Source organism: Ahaetulla prasina, chromosome 3 (assembly GCF_028640845.1).
Source record: "Ahaetulla prasina isolate Xishuangbanna chromosome 3, ASM2864084v1, whole genome shotgun sequence".
Taxonomy (NCBI): domain Eukaryota; kingdom Metazoa; phylum Chordata; class Lepidosauria; order Squamata; family Colubridae; genus Ahaetulla; species Ahaetulla prasina.
The window spans coordinates 206,834,539-206,854,396 of record NC_080541.1 but is presented as its reverse complement, the minus strand read 5'-3'; the positions used below and the strand labels follow the sequence as shown (position 1 = coordinate 206,854,396).

Sequence of the window (19,858 nt, the reverse complement as noted above, 5' to 3'; positions counted from 1 at the left end):
AGCGCGGAGAGGCTGGGTGTGGGCCGGGCGAGGCGAAAGCTGGCGACGAGCCGGACCTGCTTCGCGCTCCTCCCCCGCCGGCGCTCCCCGGCACCGCCGCCGCGGTCATGACCGATAACATCCCCTTGCAGCCGGTCAGGCAGAAGAAGCGGATGGACAACAAGCACCGCGGCGGGTGAGTTCGGCGCCCGACCTCCTCCCTCCCTCCCACCCACCCTCCGAGGGTCTTGCCGGGGCGAGGGCTGCGGCCTCCCGTTCCCCAGTCAAGCTTCGCCTTTTCCATGGCTGAAGGCGCGCCGCCCCGGCTTTGGTTCCCAGCCCCTAACGGAGGGCAGCCTCGGCTTCTTCGCTCGCCCGCCCGCCCTACCGGTGGGCTGCTACTGCTGCTACTTCTGGGGCGGCTTTAGGGAGAAATGCCACTAGGGTCTGTGCCGGCCCTGCCGTTTCGGCTGCAGGAACGGCGACTCCCGAGCTGACCAAAACCCTCAAGATAGCGACGGAGGGGGTTTCTGATTCTTCCCTAAATGCTCTACGGTGCGGCGGCGCCTTCCTTCTCCTGCCGCCTTCCCCTCGCCGCGGATCGGTCGCCCCCCCTCCCGTTGTAAACACCCGTTTCGATACCGCCTCGGTTGATCGTCTTGTTTCCCTCGCGCTGGAAAGAGCCCGGTTGGCTTAGAAGGAGAAATAACCCGGGGAAAGGGTTGTTTGGTGGTGGGGGGGGGGGGGAACCTGAGCCGGAACGAGCGGCGGGAGGAAGGCAGGACAGCAGGAACTGACAGGTTGATTCTGACGCCATTTGTAGGTGGCACGCCCAGGCAGGCAGAGGCTGCCATTCCAGTCTCAAGGACCTGGATGAGGAAGGGAAGGGAGAGAAAGGAAGGAAGGAAGGAAGGAGACGGCTTTAGCCGGCAAGTGGCCCTTCTCTGGAGCCGAGCTGGGAAGGAGGGGGGGAAAAAAAAGGAAGGAAGCATCTCTTTGTAGATAAAGTGTCCCTACAACCAGGAGAAAACAATAGGGACCTCCACCAAATATGAATTTGGGAGTGGCTCCACCCCTTTTCATTATTAGGCAGCTCAGCGTGTAAACTTTGGGCTGGTACTCTTTAATCATTGGTATAAGTCTAGTGCATCTTCTGGAATAATCCTTCCAGAGGTATCCGCATTAGGCTAAACTTGTTTCATTTTAGCAATTAAAATGCTTTCTCCTCCCCCCCCACCTCCTCCTCCCAGAAATGACTCCCTTAATGGCTGATTTCTGGAAGGTTTGTTGTATAACATTATACCTGTCCATCAGGAACACCTGACCTAGAGTAGTTTTTTGGGGTTTTTTGGACCTGGGCTGCTGCATATTTTCTGCCTTTAAAATTCCTTTTGAAGCTGTCAAATGAAATAGCGTATTCCTTTCCTAGTCAGTTTCTCTGATTTCTTTGTATAGCAGGCCTGAAGTTCAAGTCGTCATACCATTGGGCTTCAAGAATAATTTATACTTCCTCTTTTGTTTCTAAGTCAATGTGTACCATATACAATGTATACATAAAATGTCAGGCACGTTTTAAAAGCCCACATTTGCATCGTGAGGAAAAGAGAGATATAGAGGGTGAAATGTAAAATGGAAGAATGTTGAATGCCACAAATTCAGTCTATAAAGGTTAGAACACCAGGTTTCATGTGCATAAAAATGTCTGTTTCATTCATTAATTATTCTGCTTCTGGAGGGGGAAGTACTTCAAGCCAAGTACTTCTTGCATGGAATTAAAATATATAAGTCATTCACAATAAACAGGTGTGGCATATATGTTCAAATATATAGGACTGTGTTAAATAAAGGCACTATTTACTTTGATTTATGAGATGAATGTTTATGAAATGAAAGTTCTAAGCTGTTCAGTTATTGCACATAACAGTCATCAACAAGAGTCGATCCAAAAAGCAAAGGGCAAATCTGTGCAAAAGATAATGCCCCTTTCAAGTCAAGTTCAACTGATAGTGGGCATTTTATCATCTCTCTGTGTTTTTCTTGGCTGGCTTACAAAAGTAGTTTTGGCATTTCCTATTGCCGGTATGTATAAATGAGGTAGAAATGGGGAAATATGTGGCTGCTTCATTTGTGCTTCATTGTGCTCTGTAACACCTTTTTGAAATAAAGTTTAAAGCATTAATGCAATCCTGTTTTATTAGGTTTAGAGGCATTATTAAAACCTACCCCTGCCCAACTTCAAATAATCATTATTGGAATGAGGGGTGAGAAATGAAGGGTGGCCAATACAAAAAATATGTAATTTAATTTAAAGAACCATTATGGGAGAAATGATTATCCTCTCCATTCAGAAACAGAAGAGTCATTTCCTACATGTGTACTGTACATGTACAGTGTATGCATATTTACTATATAATACTATAGCTACTTCGATCTAAAAGGGGTAAGAAATACCACTACACCTGGTAGTGGTTGAACTCCAATTCTTCTTGCTTCAGTTCTGATAGCTAATGATGAGAAGCTGTATTAGCAATGCCTGGAGGATCATCCATTCCTTATATTAAAATGGCTAGCAGATCAGATCACAGGTGTCATTGATCATCAAGTTAAGTGAGGTAACATTTCAAATAGCAAGTAATATGGAGGGGAACTATACCTATTAGCTCTTGGCTAATACCCCTAAGTTGCCCTGAACATTTTTGCTTTATTTCAGTGGTTTTTCAATTCCCAGAATTCTATGATTGGCTATATCAACCGGAGAATTCTGGGAATTGAAGTTTACACATCTGAAAGTTAAAAGGGTGGGCAATAGCACTCTACTGGATATTAATGAATTATGTGCCATTAGGTCAGTTTTGACTTTTGACAACCACTAGATATATTTTGTCAATCATGATCTGTCACTAACACAGTCCTTCCAACAGTGAACTCCTCACTACTGTAACTAAATCAATCGTCTTCATTTGCTGGTCATCCTCTTCTCTTTCTACCTTCCTAGCATCAGAGCTAGGTCTTATGTAATTGTCTAAAGTAGCATAAATTGAGCCTAGTCATTCATGACTTGACTAAGAACTCAGCCTTCCATCCTTCCGAGGTGGGTAAAATGAGGACCCAAATTGTTGGGGGCAATATGCTGACTCTGTAAACTGCTTAGAGAGGGCTCTAAGTGCTGTATATCAAAAAGTGCTATTGCTATTACTATTGTTTGATGATCTATTCCTTTATTTTCTTGTCTGACCACAATAATCCAGTTCTCCTGGAAAACTTAAGTTCTATATGCCATGTAGCATCCCCTGGGTCCCTGTCCCATCTCTTTCTCACATATACTGTGGAGTAGCCAGTATTGAAATGGTAGAAGAACCCTACCTTAGAGTTGAATGGGATGAATGGGAGTTCGATGAATGGGAGCCGATGCCATCTTGTTGTCTTTTGTTCCAAGATGTGAAGTTTCTTGGGTTTTCCTTCAAAGGCTGACTCATAAACCATTGCAGCAGCGCACACTGCAGTTTCCTGAATACCTAAAAGACAAAAGAGCACAATGAAGTGTAGTAAACATATTACAGCTAATAGCTGATCATAAGGATGGATATTTTGTTAGGGATATGAGCATTAGAAAATAGCTGAGTGAAGTGGATTAATCTGGTGATTCTATTGACATGAAAAGCAAACCTCATGATTGTGAAATGTGTGGGCCAATTGGCACTCCATTGTTGCAGTTCACTTTCTGAGGATTATACAACTTCCACTGGTGTTTTCACTAATTCAGTTGTGTATCTTGCCTTGTTAGTAATGCTTGCAATAATTATATCGATGTAACTTTAGCTCCAACGCTCTGTTAGTTACAGGCTGGAGAGTCTGGTTGTTCCACCTGGGTTACAGAAGTGATCTTTCCTGTAACCATCAAGAGCAGTTGAGAGCATAGAACTGTGTTGCTACATTAATGTAGCATTATTTTTTTCTCAACTGTCTACCTTCCTGGCCTCTGGGGATTTTTTTTTTGTATTAGCTAGTTTTAGCTAGTTTGTATTAGCTAGCTAGTTTGTATTAGCTAGTTTGTATTAGAGTTTTTCAACTCTTTCAGAAGGCCAGCTTAACTTTTCATTATTCCAGTTTATTTCCAGTAAAGATGAAAACGTCTGATTGGTAAGCATCATTAGTTTGATAACATTTTGGTGAACTGAAAAAGCCTCAAAGTAGACAACCAAGCCAGTTATTATTTCTAACACTTAGTAAAAAGAATTTTTAAAGGTTATTCAAATTACAAAGGGCACATACTCCTTTAGAGAAGGCATCTCCACCTGTGTTTGAAGGCTAGGAAAGGCTGCTTATAAAGCAATACCTGTAGTGTCTATGACCCATAAATATATAATTCCAAATTCCCGGTTATGGCTTGGTCATTCCTCCTCCTTGCTCCATTAAGCAATCTCAAAAGTATTGATCCAGTCTAAAATATTGGCCTGAGTCCGGATCTCCTAATGTGTTTCTAATATATTCATTTATTATAAATTGCTAAATCCTTGTCATTTGTAGAACTGAGAAAGACCAGGAAAGTGTATCCTTTTCATTAAAAAAAATATATCGGCAGTTATGCTAGCATTACTTATCAAGTTTTGACAGTATCAGTTCAGGTTGATATGCTAATTGTCCTATTTTTTAATATGGTTTGTCACACAGTCAGCCAAATTTTCAGACTGGGTTTGGCATTTTTGACTGCCTATGAGTCCTTCCCAAGGCAGATGTAGATGTTTGATGGTGTTACAGATATTTAGCACCATCTGTGTTGCAGGATGTAAGGTATTCCAAGTAAAGCTGCCTTATATCATCTTATATATGAGATATTGGGCTGTTTCAGAAGGCAGCACTGAACCCTCACTAGTCTCCAGTAGGACAATAAGTAGTCTGATGCAACTCAATGGGTATTTGAAGTCTTAAAGGGGTTGTGATTACTTGATTACTTGAAGGATTATTTCCTGCCTAGACTTCAAGATCATCTTTGGAGACATTGAAGTGAGGCAGGTAGTTACTAAAAGCAAGATCTTTTCAGTGATGAAACATGTTTTGCTATTTTTTAGGCATAATTCAATGTCTTTTAACTGTTTTCAGTGTTGTGGTTTTAATACGTAATATATGTTTGGTGCTTTGGTGTTTTGATTTACATCCTTAAAGATGTCTTGATTATTTTACTTTACTTTTAATGATAAGTTCATTTTATATCTTTAAATAAATTCTGTAGTGTTATTGTTTCTTTTATAGATGCCATCATTGTCTATCAATATTATACTTGATTTTAGCTAAAAACAGAGAAACAGTGTCATTTATTGTTTATAGGCAATATGAAAATGTTGGATGTAATTATATAAATTGGAATAGGAAGGCATTTCCCCTCAAAAATCAAGATATGAATATTTAAATACATAATTTTCTCATACTGTATAAACATGATATGCAAATGATACATTGGGAATTCCAGTCTGCCTATCAAGGCAGTGGTTTGCTTCTGCATATAAATCTATGGGATTATACTCTTAATTTATTAATCAACATCTTCATTGACTAACTGCCATATGGGATTGATTAAAGATGCAATCTGTATCTACTCCTTGAATATATTATAAATAATCTTAATCTCAGTGGGACTCAGTAGAATAGATTTATGTTGCAATTGTCCTCAATTTCAGATTAATTTCAGATTAAAAGAAAGTTTTCCTTAAATGAAGTCCAACTCTTGGTGATATTATGGACATGTCCATGTAGTACTGACAGCAATATTGAAATGGTTTGCTCTGGCTTTCTGGGATATTTTTTCAGTTTCCTAGTTTGATTTACATCGTAAGATAATTTTGCATCCTAACGAGCTTATATTTGAATGATTAGGAAATCATTCAAATACTGGAACACCAAGAACTGGAAAAAATAATAGAACGATGGGCTACTGTTCCCATAATCAATGAAAAACATCTATTTCTTATTAAAACAAAACACAAAGCAAAGAGGGAACATCTTCAGTAATCTTTGGGGGGGAGGGGAAACAACCTTCATCAAGATATTCCTATACTAATACTTGTTCAATGTAGAATTTTCAAGAATGGCTAGGGAAACCTGTGGAATGACAATTCCTTATCTTTCTTTAGTCACTGATTTATTTACATAATGAAACGAACAGTACTCTTAAAAAGGACTTGCAGAGAACCTTAAAAAGCTTGATACAATTTGACTGAAAGCTTTATATTCTTTTGCTTCATCCAGAATAAATGAAACAGGAGTAGGTAGTCACCTGACTGATAGAAATTTTCATTTCTTAGAGATATACATGTAAATGTTACCAAGCCAAACAGGTGTGCCTCAGTACTGGTTGAATAAAATTAGGATTAGGTGAGAATTGCATTAATTTGTACATGATTAGGCCGATTGTATATAATTTCCTTTCTTTTGTAGTCTGATGGAGACCTTTGCTGAGCACTTTGCTCCCAGCTATGATATATGAGGTCTTGTGCAGAATTTGTATTAAAAATTAAAGATTTTCCATGAAGCTGAGTGAAATGATTGAACATCTTGGATGAAATCCATTTAGCACATTTCATCTACAACTTCGAAGCTTATTATAGAGCAAATGTAATTTAATTTAGTGAGACTTCGAAGAAAACATAGCTTGTGGATGGTGATACTAAGCCCTATTTTTTGTAGCCCCTAAGAATTAGGCTCATGTTTAGTTCCTTATTGAAAATTTACTTTAGCCAAAGGAAGTGTTACACAAATAGCGTCTCTGCAAGGAGCTCCCTTTTGGCATCTATTAGCCAGGAAAAATACGTTGATGGAGATGGTAGTGTCTGCCCTTTGAGGTAGTCCAATGGACAATGCATGGGTTCCAGGAATGGTACTTTATTATTGTAAAAGGTAAAGGTTCCTCTCGCACATATGTGCTAGTTGTTCCTGACTCTAGGGGGAGGTGCTCATCTCTGTTTCAAAGCTCAAGAGCCAGCACTGTCTGAAGACGTCTCCGTGGTCATGTGGCAGGCATGACTAAACTCCAAAGGCGCATGGAACGCTGTTACCTTCCTACCAAAGGTGACCGCTACTTTTCTCCTTGCATTTTTTACGTGCTTTTGAACTGCTAGGTTGGCAGAAGCTGGGACAAGTAACAGGAGCTCACCCCATTATGCAGCACTAGGGATTCAAACTGCTGAACTGCCAACCTTTTGATCAACGAGCTCAGCATCTTAGCCACTGAGCCACCTCCTCCCATTATTATTGTAGGGTATAACAAAATCTTGAAAGCCTGCTAGAGGTTCTCCCTGCCCTCTTTTATATCAAAGAGACTCAGGCAGGTTTGTTTTGTTCCTATCCCAGCATTGAGTTGTTTCTTAATTTGTCTCAACTGTTCCTACCTATATTTTTCATATCTTTCATCTCACGTCTTCGTTCCTATATATAAGGTAAGATTATCATTCTTCACCAAGATAATTGAGAGTGGTGGCAGTTTAACTGCGTTATGGCCTGGAGATAACACCCTCTACCATGATGGAAGCTCTGTTGAAAGAGAAGGCATAGTAGGGGGTTACATATCCCTGCTCATGTTCCTAGATCTCTCAATGGCTTTTGATGCTATCGACCATGGCACCTGTTGGTTATCTCTTGGTACACTAGACTGGAATAAATTAAACCAACACAGGATCCAGCAGGAAAGGTGGATAAGGTCGTTTTACTATAGAAAGGTAAGAGGTCCTTACAGAAAAAAATCCAGTGACTGCTGCTTATTAAATTCAAGCTATATTTATGAATCACAGTTGAAATTTCTTATGTCACTCTCTCCTACTACATAAAAGTTTAAATATGATTCGCTTTTGGGCAGGGATACAGTCTCCATCTGTTCCTTATTTTTGTAAGGTTATTACAAATGGTTGAGAGACGTGGTGGCTCAGTGGCTAAGACACTGAGCTTGTCGAGCGAAAGGTCTGCAGTTCAGCGGTTCGAATCCCTAGCTCTGTGTAACGGGTTGAGCTCCTGTTACTTGTCCCAGCTTCTGCCAACCTAGCAGTTGAAAAGAACATAAAAAATACAAGTAGAAAAATAGGGACCACCTTTGGTGGGAAGGTAACAGTTTTCCGTGTGCCTTTGGCATTTAGTCATGCCGGCCACATGACCACAGAGACGTCTTCGGACAATGCTGGCTCTTCGGCTTTGAAACGGAGATGAGCACCACCCCCTAGAGTCAGGAACGACTAGCACATATCTGTGAGGGGAACCTTTACCTTTACCTTTTACAAATGATTGTTTACCTTGACAATATGAAAAGTATCTTTCGCAGTGTCCTCTTAGACCTAGACCAGTTTAGGGGTTTGGGGGCTGGGAGAATGGTTCTGATTCTAAAACATATGAAGAATGGTTGCAGGAATTGGGTCTATCTAGTTTAGTGAAAAGAAATAGGGGTGACATGATAACCACTGTTCCAATATTTGAGGGGCTGCCACAGAGAAGAGGGGGTTACCGTATTTTCCAAAGCGCCAGAATACAACAAGCAATGGATGGAAAGTGAAAGAGAAGCAATCTAGAGCTAAGGAGAAATTTTCTGGCAGTAAGAACAATGAACCAGTGGAACAACTTGCCTTCAGAAGTTGTGGGTGCTCCAATACTGAAGGTTTTTAAGAACAGACTGGACAGCACTTGCCTGGAATGGTATAGAATGGATATGCTGCTTGAGCAGGGGATTGAACCAAAAGACCTCCAAGGTCCCTCCCAACTCAGTTATTCTGTTGTTCTGTTTTAAAAAGTAGGAAGTAGGGAATAATGCTCCATCCTATAACCACTTTTCTTTGAGGTGATACCAGTCCTATTTTATCCTCCATGCTTGAGAGAATATTAGGAACTGCAGGGATGAATGTTATCATAATGTGGATGGTACTCCAGTTTTCTGTATCTTTTTGGGAACCTCTGTCCTAGTTACTGTTATGTAAAATTGTTGATCCCCTGCCTAGATTATTGTAATGCTTGTATCATTATAGATTGCATGTCGCTAGAGCCTTTCTGTGCATTTTGATTGGCACTTTGCTAAAGCTTTTAGTGTGGTTAACGAAATAATATGAATTGTTCTATGCAGAGTATGTGAGATGCTGCTGCTCAGGAAATGCTCATCCTAATTGAGGTGGAACTCACTTTGACTAATATCCATTTCACTTCGAAGCTGATAATGTTTTACTTTATTTTGTTTCTGTCCTGAATGCATTTTTAATTGCACAAATAATTTCAGCATCCTGTGTGCAAAATTGCATCTTTTTTTAATTATTATTGAGAGATGGAATGTGAATGAAAAGTATGGGGAAAAAACCCCACAACTCTGTAAAGGAAACTGGTAACTTTACTAGAAGCAAAGCAAACAATCCAATCTGGCAGATTGAATGAAAAAGTCAGGTATGTGTGTGTGCTGGTTGGGCAGATTTTGTATGGAACCCAAGAAGGATCCACGATAAGCTCCCTTATGCCAGAGCCAGATCTAGCCAGTCATATTTCATCAGGGCAATGATCACCTCACTGAGGGACACATGATACGTGCCCTACCCCGACCCCTGTATTCCCTCAAAAAAGCCATTATATTCCCTGATGATTGAGAGTTAAGAAAAGCTTCCTAGCAGAAAGGTTCTTGCCTAGAAAAGTGATGAGCTTGCCTTTTTAAAACTTTTTAAAACTGAGAATGGACAGAGAAAGCATGGTGGAAGCTTTAACTTGATTTCAGCTTTGACTGAGCAAATGGTTGAATTTCCTCTAGTTCAGTAGCCTAAAGGTCTGCTTTCCCCTCTAGAATTCTGTTTTCAGAATTGAGAAATTTGGCAATCATGAATACAATCCATTTCAAACCTGGATTTGTACATGCTACTTTAGTAGGTCTATTGTACATCCATCACACTGTTTCCTTTCAGAATATCCAAAGTTGTACTGAGTGTAAAAGAGGAATAACTGTAACAAACAAACAAAGAAACAAAAAAACTAAAGTGTGGAATAAGGAAGGCATGGGATAAGTAAAAGAGAAGAAATTATAGCCAATGCCATTCATTATTGCTATCCATTTCTTATAACCAGTCCTTGTTTCACCCATATACTAATTCTAAGCATTTTTCTTCAAATTTCTTACTTCTTTTTGAGAATGTATCTTCATATAGCCACAATTTTCTTAATCTTCTCCTTCCTCTGCCCAATTCACTGCTTTTTCATATAGGTTTTATTTTATTTTATTTTACTAGTACATCTTGATAGACTTCTTTTATGATATTCACTCACTCACGTATTCACATTCATTTAACACCCATTTTTTCTTGCTAAATTCTATCTCTTATTTAATAATGTGTTAATTCTCACTTTCATTCAACTCTTAATGTTTTTTTCCGACGTACCCAGCCCTCACTTCTATATAACAAAGTGGACTGAAGCATACTCTTATACCCAACCATTTTCACTTCTTTCAACAAATGTAATTACCCTGACATATCATCTCTCTTTCTGTCAGCATATGCACATCTTAAAATTTTCCATCTTAGTAAACATTCCATCAAGATAGGGACTTGATTTGCTATTTTTTTTTTACCATTATGGTATAATTTTCAATCATTTTCTCCACTTTGTCTGACTTCAACAAAACGACATGGAACAGCTGATATAAACCTATTAATACTTGCAATTAGAATATTGCAATTTATTGCAGCTTTGAAACCATTGTTAGATTTTTTACAGGATGAGGAGAAAAATGAAGTTTTGATTTTGGGATTTGAGGATTAGATCCGATTTGACTAGATAAAGATTGTGGAATGTCAAATATATTACTATGATTTATTTAGTTATAGGTTTTTATGTTAGATTACACTGATTGAGAGTATTTGAATATTGTGTTTTTAAATACTAATTAATATTTTAAAAGTTTTTAGATGTTGATATTGTTAAACTTAGAGGTTTTATAATTTTCTCTGCACTGAAAATAATCACGTCACTTTTTGTATATGTTCTATCTGTTTTTGTGTTTGGGTATGTTACTTTTTAACTTTTCGCTTTTATCCCCTCCCCCTTTTCCCCTTTATGTTACTTTGTATTTTATTGTTTCTTTGAAACTTAATAAAGCTAACAGGAAAAACCTGTTATCTCTAATTTCTTTGTGTTAGAGATCTTATAACAGACATAGCAGGCTAGTTAATGTTAGATGACTTGTTGGCAGGAGACGACAATGGCAGCTAGTTTCTTAGAAAGCTGTTGTTCACTGGCATTTCCTAAAATCTTCAAGGCAGATAACAGTAATGGCAAATAGCCTTAGATGTATTGTTTGTATCAAGATGAGACATTTTTTTGGCCTAAGGGGAAGTACTTTTTTTGTGTATTTTCAGCAGTTGCAAGCTGCATTATAAGATTTGAAACTTGGCATATAAATATTTAAAATACATTATAACCACTGCTGTTTTTAAGAATGCTAAGCTCATTTGAAAGCTAAAAAAGTACCTTGTTTTTTTGTAATGTTCAATTTGTCCAACAGCAAATGTTTCCTGGGAGAATGAGAAGCAAGCGTAAAAAGTAAAAACACAAAATCAACTATGTGACAGTGTTTTAAGTATTTGAAGAGAGCTTTCATGTTGCTTTTTATCCTCTTGAGGTTAAACATAATTCAATGCCTTCTATTTGTCCTTGTTTCTTCTATGATGCTGAGTTAATATCTTGCAATCCAGAGTTAGTAGAGCTGCCAACCTTGGCCAAGATGTGGTGGTGACTTTCGTATATATAAGGTACCGTAGGGGCAGGTTTCTCATACCCACCTAAAAAAAAGTAATTGCAATAAGAGAAAAGTATAAGTGCCTGGTACATGCCATGATGGTATTTTAATATCATGTCTTCATGATGCAAATTACATGTGTCATTTTGAAGTTTATTTATATCCTGTCTTTATTATTTTTATAAATATCTCAAGGCAGCAAACATACCTACTATTCTTTCCTCTTCCTGTTTTCTCTACAACAACTCAGTGAGGTGGGTTGGGCAAAGAGAGAGTGACTGGTACAAAGTCACCCAGCTGGTTTTCATGCCTAAGGTGGGACTAAAACTTACTTCCCCCTCCTTCACACACACACATTAGAGGAGCAAACTGCATGGGTGCCATAATACCATCATGCAACGCCATGGTTTATGTATTTAAGGGATAGGTTTCAAAACCTGTCACTACTGGTTTGCTCAGAGTGTGTGCGCGCGTATGCGTGCATGATGCCCATGCATGCATGACCTGGGCGGGTGGCCAGAGCCTCTCGCCACCACTGCCACTACCGGTTCTCCCAATCCGGGGCGAACCGGTAGCAACCCACCCCTGGGCAACAGACATCATCACACCATTTTGTAATCTGTGCAATGACATCATAACTAGGTGATATGATATGTTTAAAACATGTTTACAGTATGTCATTGTGACATTTTGCCAATCCTATTTATCCCTGCTAATGTTCTACGCATGTTTCTGCTGTTAAAGCTGTAGGAACGTAGTGTTGTCAATATCAATCTTTCCATGGTTTATATTCAGGCTAAATTTCACTTGTAAGGAAAGAAAGCATCTTCTTCAATTAGAGAAGATAAATCAACCCTCCAACAATGATTTAAAAAAAAAAATGAAATATATATCACAGTATATAGAAAGGCATATTTTTTTAACATATTTAACATATTTAAACAGACTCACCTTTTGCAAAATGTTTATTAAAATTTGATTCATACCTGTTGGAAATATTTAAATACCTGTTCATCATTTTTGGCTCTGATCTCCATTTCTTCATTTTCCTGGGAATTATGTAAGGAATCTCTTTTTCTGTCTGTGCATATGAAAGTGGCTGTGTTTGAATAATCAAACTGTGGTTTAATAAACCAAAATGAGCATTAGCTCTGTGACCTATTTAAGATCTTATCACTTCTTCATTCCTGCAAGAGGTAAAATAAATCAGGAAGCTGCCTGAAGCATGATCTTTATCATCTAAGATGCAGAAGTCAACTTTAAAACAAGGCAGTATGCCAAGTAGTCCCAACCTAGTTATTAACAGGAAGCTGTAGTAAACATCAACTTACTTTCTTCTTCTGCTCCAAGAGGTGCACGAAAGTAATGCATATTACTTAGAGGTGCATGAAGGTAATGAATATTCTGACTTGCTAGATTAATACTTGATTATCTGATCAGTACCCTTGTCAAGGGTTGCAAAAAGAGTTGCTTTTAAATTCCCATATAATAATAAGTAAGCAAGCAAGCCTGGGAATAAGGGCTGAACGATTGGTGGAAACAAGTAGACAGTTTATGTCAATCCTAACCCTCACACGTAAAAAATGATGTGACTCAGGCTCCCGCCCCCCACAAATCAGGGTACCATGATGGGGTTTAGGGTTAAGTGTAGGTAATACACTTGTATATGAATGCACCAGAGGACATAGCTATTCAATGGATAGTAGCAATTTGTTCTCTATATGAGTTTTATTCCAGTCATCCATGTGGTAGCTCACTAGGCAACATTTATTATCTTCCATTGAGATGGGGAGATCGAAACTGTTTCGTAAGGATGATTTTTTAAAAGACTGTGGTTGCCTATTTGCTATTGGAGCCACTGTGCATGGTGGAAAGGCTGAGCTTCTTCTCCAGCAACTACTTATTTTATCCTGCTACCCTGGTTATGCCATTGTGCTAATGTCACATCCCATAATATCACCAAATATCCTAATCTAAGTTGGGGGGGAGGGAATCAGGTTTTTAGGGCATGCTTGAAGATGGGTAGTATTGTTAGAGCCATCTGAATCTTTGAGGAAATGCTATTCTAATAGACAAGTACTACTCCATGTTGCTTGGGGACCAATATTCCAGAAAGGGTCTGATTAATTGTCCTTTAAACTTGTACTATTGCTTTAATGCTTTTTTCCTTTGATACACATAGTGCACCATTCCAGTAATAATGGAAATGTCATTAAATTTAAGTCATATTGGCAGGAGTCTGAAGACAGATTATTCTTCATGGTTCAGCTTCTATTATTACATGTATGATGTTAAAAGAACACACTTGAGCAAGAATTAATTGTTACTCTGTAATTGTGCATTCAGGGTTTTCTGTCCTTGGTGAACACTGAGTCTTATTTGGGAGAAATTTCTCTTTTTTCCTTAACTGAAGAGTTGGGCCTTATGGTGGCCTCCAAATCTTTTAGGAGTCTAAACCCTGCATGCCTTTGATAAGGAGCTGATGGGAATTGAAATCTGGGCATATATAGTATTTGGGGAGTGGTAGCTAGTATTTTAGAAAAAAAAATTAAAAATCAGTCTTGATAGAGCTAGAGAAGTGGGTTGAAAAAAAAGATAGATAGCCAATAAAATTTATAAATAAATAAACAAATAGAAAGAGAGAGAGAGAGAGAGAAAGAAAGAAAGAGAGAGAGAAAGAAAGAAAAGGAAAGGAAAGAAAGAAAGAGAAAAAGAAAAAGAAAGAAGGAAGATTTTAGGATTGTAGCTGGTGAGATGGGAAAAGAGTTCTCAGACTAGAGGAAAACATGTATAAACAGATATTGGAGTCTTTCAAGATGAGGAAAATAGCCAAGTATCCATTGGCATGGATAAGCAAGAGCAGAAGGACTAGAATTTAAAACTGGAAGCAGAGACCTATATAGAGATCTTGCCTCCTATGTAGGAGGCAGATCTGCTTATACACAGACATAGTATATACTCTTTCTTCTTGTCTGCATAAAGAAACTACTCTAAGAGTGACCGGTTTATAAGACTTCTGTCAAGAAGCAGGTTCCTGAATATGGGGTTAAGTGTTTGGAGAATTAAGATTTATTGTTGCAACAGGTACTATGAAATATTCCTCTCCTTCAATCTTTTGACCTTCTCTCCAGGTATCTATTTCTTTCTTGTCATTGCCTTCTTTTTTCTTTTCCTTATAAACACTTACTTGACAGTGCAAGCTGTCAGTAGTATTTAGTACCCCTTTTCCACATCATTGTCTGGTGGCAAGCTGGTGAAGAAGATGAGTAGATTCAGGGAGCTCTTAGCAGGAGCCCAACCTCTTTGAACTGTGTTACTAATTATATTTAAAAATCTAAAATCCCGATGAGCTGAATTAGTTCCTCTGGGATCTTCTAGCAATTCTAACAAACTTTAGTGCTCATTTAATGAATACAGTTTGTAGTTATTTTAAACAATAGAGTCATCTTTGCTAAGCACAGATGAAACAAAGAATGCATGCAAACAGCACATTTAGTGTCAAAGCAGAAGTTTTATTCTAACATTACTGCTGACGTTATCGATGTTCCATTGTTTTCTAAAATGGAGAATGTAGATTAATAGAAAGGAGAAGGACAATGAACCAGTATTTGAATCTTGTCATATAAACACTTGGGGGAAAAAGAGTTTTAAGTTCTCCCAAAAAGGTAGTATTAAGTATTAGAACCATCACACAAAAGTCATGTTCAAGGTTATGAAAATTTTCAGTTATGAAAATTGATATATTCTCTTCAGTAGTGGCTGAATAACCTCCTCTCAGGGGTGTTGTAATTCTTTCCTGTAGTAGATCCAGCTTTCAGAACTAGACAGCCAGTTTGGCATAGTGGTTAAGGCAGCGGTTCTCAACCTGTGGGTCGCGACCCCGTTGGGGGTCGAATGACGATTTGCCAGGGGTCGCCTAAGACCATCGGAAATATGGGAAGTATACTTGCGAGTCGAAGAATCACGAATTTGGCTTCAGGCGCGATGAATTAAAAAAGAGAGAAATCTTTGCTCTGATGTCTCCCTCTCAAACCAACTGCAATCACTCCCAATCGCTAGCCTAATCTGGCTTCAGGTGTGATAAACTTAATAGGGGAGGAGTCTCCGCTTTAATGCCTCCGTCCTCAAGGCAATTGCAAGCAGTTCAGATCGCTAGCCAATATGGCTTCAGGCGCGATAAATTCAAAAAAACCAGTTTGCCGCTTTTTTTCCCCTTCTGCGGTTGAGGTCGCCACATCATGGGGAATTTTATTAAAGGGGTCGCAGCACTATAAAGGTTGAGAACCACTGGGTTAAGGCATCGGGATAGAAACCAGGAGACTGTGAGTTCTAGTCCCATTTTAGGCACAATGCCCACTGGGTGAATTTGGGATTATCTCTCTCCCTCTCTGTCTGTCTCTCTGTCTCTGTCTCTCTCTCTTTGTGGAAATCTGGGGTAGAAGAATGGCCCTTCATGAGACTTTGGATCAGATGCACCAACACTAGAGATTCATTCCAGTAGTGAAATTCCTTTTTTTTTACTACCGGTTCTGTGTATGTGGCTTAGTGGGCATGGTATGGCTTGGTGGGTATGGCAGGGGAAAGATACTGCAAAATCTCCATTCCCACCCCACTTCTGGGGAAGAATCAGGGGTGAAATGCTCCCGGTTCAGACCGGTTCAGCTGAACCAGTAGCAATGGCGGCCGGTGGTTCAGAGAACTGGTAGCGATGGTGGTATGAGGCTCCGTCCACCCACCTTGTTGTCATTACTTCTTGGTTTTAACCAGGAACTAACCTGTTTTTTACCCTCTGTGCATGCGCGGAAGGGTTTGCACATGCGCAGAGGGTCCAAGCACATACGTGATACGTGGTGCATGCACTTTTGAATCTGTTGAGAAGGTAAGTGGATTTCATCCCTGGGAAGGATACTGGATAATGTCCATTCCCACCCCAGGGGAAGAATATTGCAAAATCTCCATTCCCATCCCACTCTGGGGCCAGCCAGAGATGGTATTTGCCAGTTGTCCGAATTACTCAAATTTTCCGTTACTGGTTCTCCAGAAGCTGTCAGAACCTGCTGAATTTCACCCTTGATTCATTCCTATTCTAAAAGCAACATCCTTTTGCCATTCTTCATCTTTCCTCTTTTATCATTGCCTGAGACAGCCTTTCACTTTTTTTCTAAACTGAAAATTAAAATCTGCTGGTTTATTCCATATATAAATATTACAACTGGGATCATGGAACAGGGAAACAGCAGTATTTAATCTCTTGCCTTTCATTGACTATTTCCTGTTAAAATATTTAGTTTAGAAAGTATTGACCTTACATAGAAATCATGTTGGATTTGTTCTCAACAGGATGTCTGAAAATGGCTCTTGTGTAAGTTAATCTTTCTGCTACTGGGTGAAATATTTCTTATTTAAACTAAGCTAACATTTCCTAGCTTATTCCTCACAACCCGGTAGATTTTTACAGCTGCTGCTTCTCTGGGGGAAAGAGAAAAAACATTTAGATTTTTTTTTTACGAGATAAGATTTCTTTTACACTTATTTGCAAGAGGTGAAGTATAAAGCAATAAATGTGATATTTAATTTAAAAGAGAAAACAAGAACAAAACTACCTTGCTGGTTGATTGCCACTCCCCAACCAATTTCCTGTTCTGCAGCTTGCAATTTCATGGGGAAAAATTTACAGTTGAAAGTGATAAATAGTTCCTTAAGGAGAAATCATTTTTCTTCTAAGTATTAAGATATTTAAGTATTGAATTTAATATTGAGTAAAAGTTAAAGGTTTAGTGGAAGATATTTAATTAACATAACATAATAATAGAGTTGGAAGGGACCTTGGAGGTCTTCTAGTCCAACCCCCTGCCCAGGCAGGAAACCCTACACCATTTCAGACAAATGGCTATCCAATATCTTCTTAAAAACTTCCAGTGTTGGAGCATTCACAACTTCTGCAGGCAAGTTGTTCCACTTATTGATCCTTGTAACTGTCAGGATATTTCTCCTTAGTTCTAGGTTGCTTCTCTCCTTGATAAGTTTCTACCCATTGCTTCTCATCCTGCCCTCAGGTGCTTTGGAGAATAGCTTGACTCCCTCTTCTTTGTGGCAGCCCCTGAGGTATTGGAACACTGCTAGCATGTTCCCCTAGTCCTTCTTTTCATTAAACTAGACATACCCAGTTCCTGCAACTGTTTTTCATATGTTTTAGCCTCCAGTCCCCTAATCATCTTTGTTGCTCTTCTCTGCACTCTTTCTAGAGTCTCAATATCTTTTTTATATTTTTTAATTGATGAGTGGGAGCCTCTACATGTGAAGGCTTTGTTCATTTTTTGCTTTCAACAGAATTGAGAGAGAGAGAGAGGAGAGAGAGAGAGAGAGGTTTAAGCTTTTGTTTCTTTTGAATGCTCCCTTATTAAAATTACCTACCCCCTTATTTTCTTTTAGGGCAATTTTTTTTTTTTATTTGCATTTATATCCCGCCCTTCTCCGAAGACTCAGGGCGGCTTACACTATGTCAGGCAATAGTCTTCATCCATTTGTATACTATATACAAAGTCAACTTATTGCCCCCCAACAATTTGGGTCCTCAAGTTAATACTGAGTGCAGAATCTGAGGACTAGTAAACCAAAGAAGTTCAAAAAGAAAATGAAACATTGTTAAAATGAGAACAGCCTGTCCTCATTTAGCAACCATAATTGGGACCGACAACTCAGAAGCGATTGCTAAATGAAATCATGGCTGTGCTTACAGTCTTACTTCAGCTCTCTTTTGCTTTACAGACTTGTGAAGATCATAAATGCAAGGATCAATCACAAAGTTACTTTTTCATCACAATTGTAACTGCAAATGAAAGCTAAACAAGGCAATCCCTAAATGAGGAGAGAAATAAATTCAAAAATAATGTGTTGAAGGAGCATGAAATATCAGACCTGATTCAGCTCCCCGCACACTCTGCTGCATTTACACATTTAAACATATATTTAACACAACACACTTACAACTACATAATTATTATCTCCTCTGATTTTGGAAGAGATTTATGGATCAACCAAGAATTTTGGAATGTGTGTGTGCCTAAGATTTCTATTGCTTGTTTCATTCTACTGTAAAGCATGAACATGAAAAAAAATCATGGTAAATTATGATACAATATTTGATTAACAGAATATGTTAATTTAGAATTATAAAGTCTTATAGAACTTTTAAATTTAGTATTAAGAGAAGTGCTTGTGTGAATCCTAAATATTGTCATAAATAAATTTGCGGACCCCCTCATAGATTAAAAATTTCCATAAATAATAAGAGGACCACTCCTAGATTAAATCCACCCCATCCCAAATGAGATTTTTATTGAACCTGTATTGAAGAATATTCACTCTTAAATGTCTTAAAGCAGAGATAGGGAACAATGGCCCCTTTCTGACTTGTGGAGTTCAACTCCCAGAATTCCTGAGCCAGTAATGCAGTTGGCAGCATGGCTGGCTCAGGAATTCTGGGAGTTGAAGTCCTCAGATCATAAAACGGCCATCGTTCCCTACTCCTGTCTTAAAATATGGTTTAAAGGCACTGCTTCAGTTGGTTTCTCTAGCTTTTATCAGTACAAGCAGGGCAACAAAGTACAGCAACTCGTTATATCTCATATATCTCATCATATATTATATATATGTGGCATTATATCTATCTATAAACGTTGTAGCCAAATAAACAATGAAATCAAATGGGAGCCATAGTTATTCCATAGCAACTCTATTATTCATTATAAAACTCTTTGAACATTGCCCTCAAACAGTTTGAGCGAATAGTAGAGTGGTTCAAGCATGTTAGTTTATGGGAAGAAAATTCAGAAGAAATTTAATAGAAAAAATTATCAATACAACTGCCTTAACATAGTAGCAAGTGGAATTCACTCCAGTTCATTTTAATCTAATTCATGTTGATAGACTATGATGCAGAATTTTGAATTATACAGAATTCTTCTCCAGAAAAATAAGGAGCGAGGAGGGATGCTTGAAGGATAACAAGGGATTCTGTGCAGAATAGTGTGTCCATTCTTATAATTTAGAATAAACTATTTATGTAAGATATTCTTACTTTGAAATTCCTATGTGATTTTTAACATTTGACTCACCCAGATGTATAAGAGACATTTAAAA

At 38.6% G+C, this 19,858-nt stretch overlaps 1 protein-coding gene across 4 annotated transcripts in view; it reads left to right on the top strand.

The window, feature by feature from the left end:
• Positions 1-19,858, top strand: part of ATP9A (ATPase phospholipid transporting 9A (putative)) — a 101,363-nt gene continuing 81,505 nt past the window's right edge. For 3 of the 4 annotated variants that reach the window (XM_058176265.1, XM_058176264.1, XM_058176267.1), the window contains exon 1: positions 10-175. In XM_058176265.1, coding sequence (XP_058032248.1) covers positions 108-175 — 68 coding nt within the window. In that variant the 5' untranslated portion in view covers positions 10-107. Of the gene's footprint in view, positions 176-19,858 lie in introns of all 4 variants that reach the window. The other variant, XM_058176266.1, reaches the window with a different exon arrangement.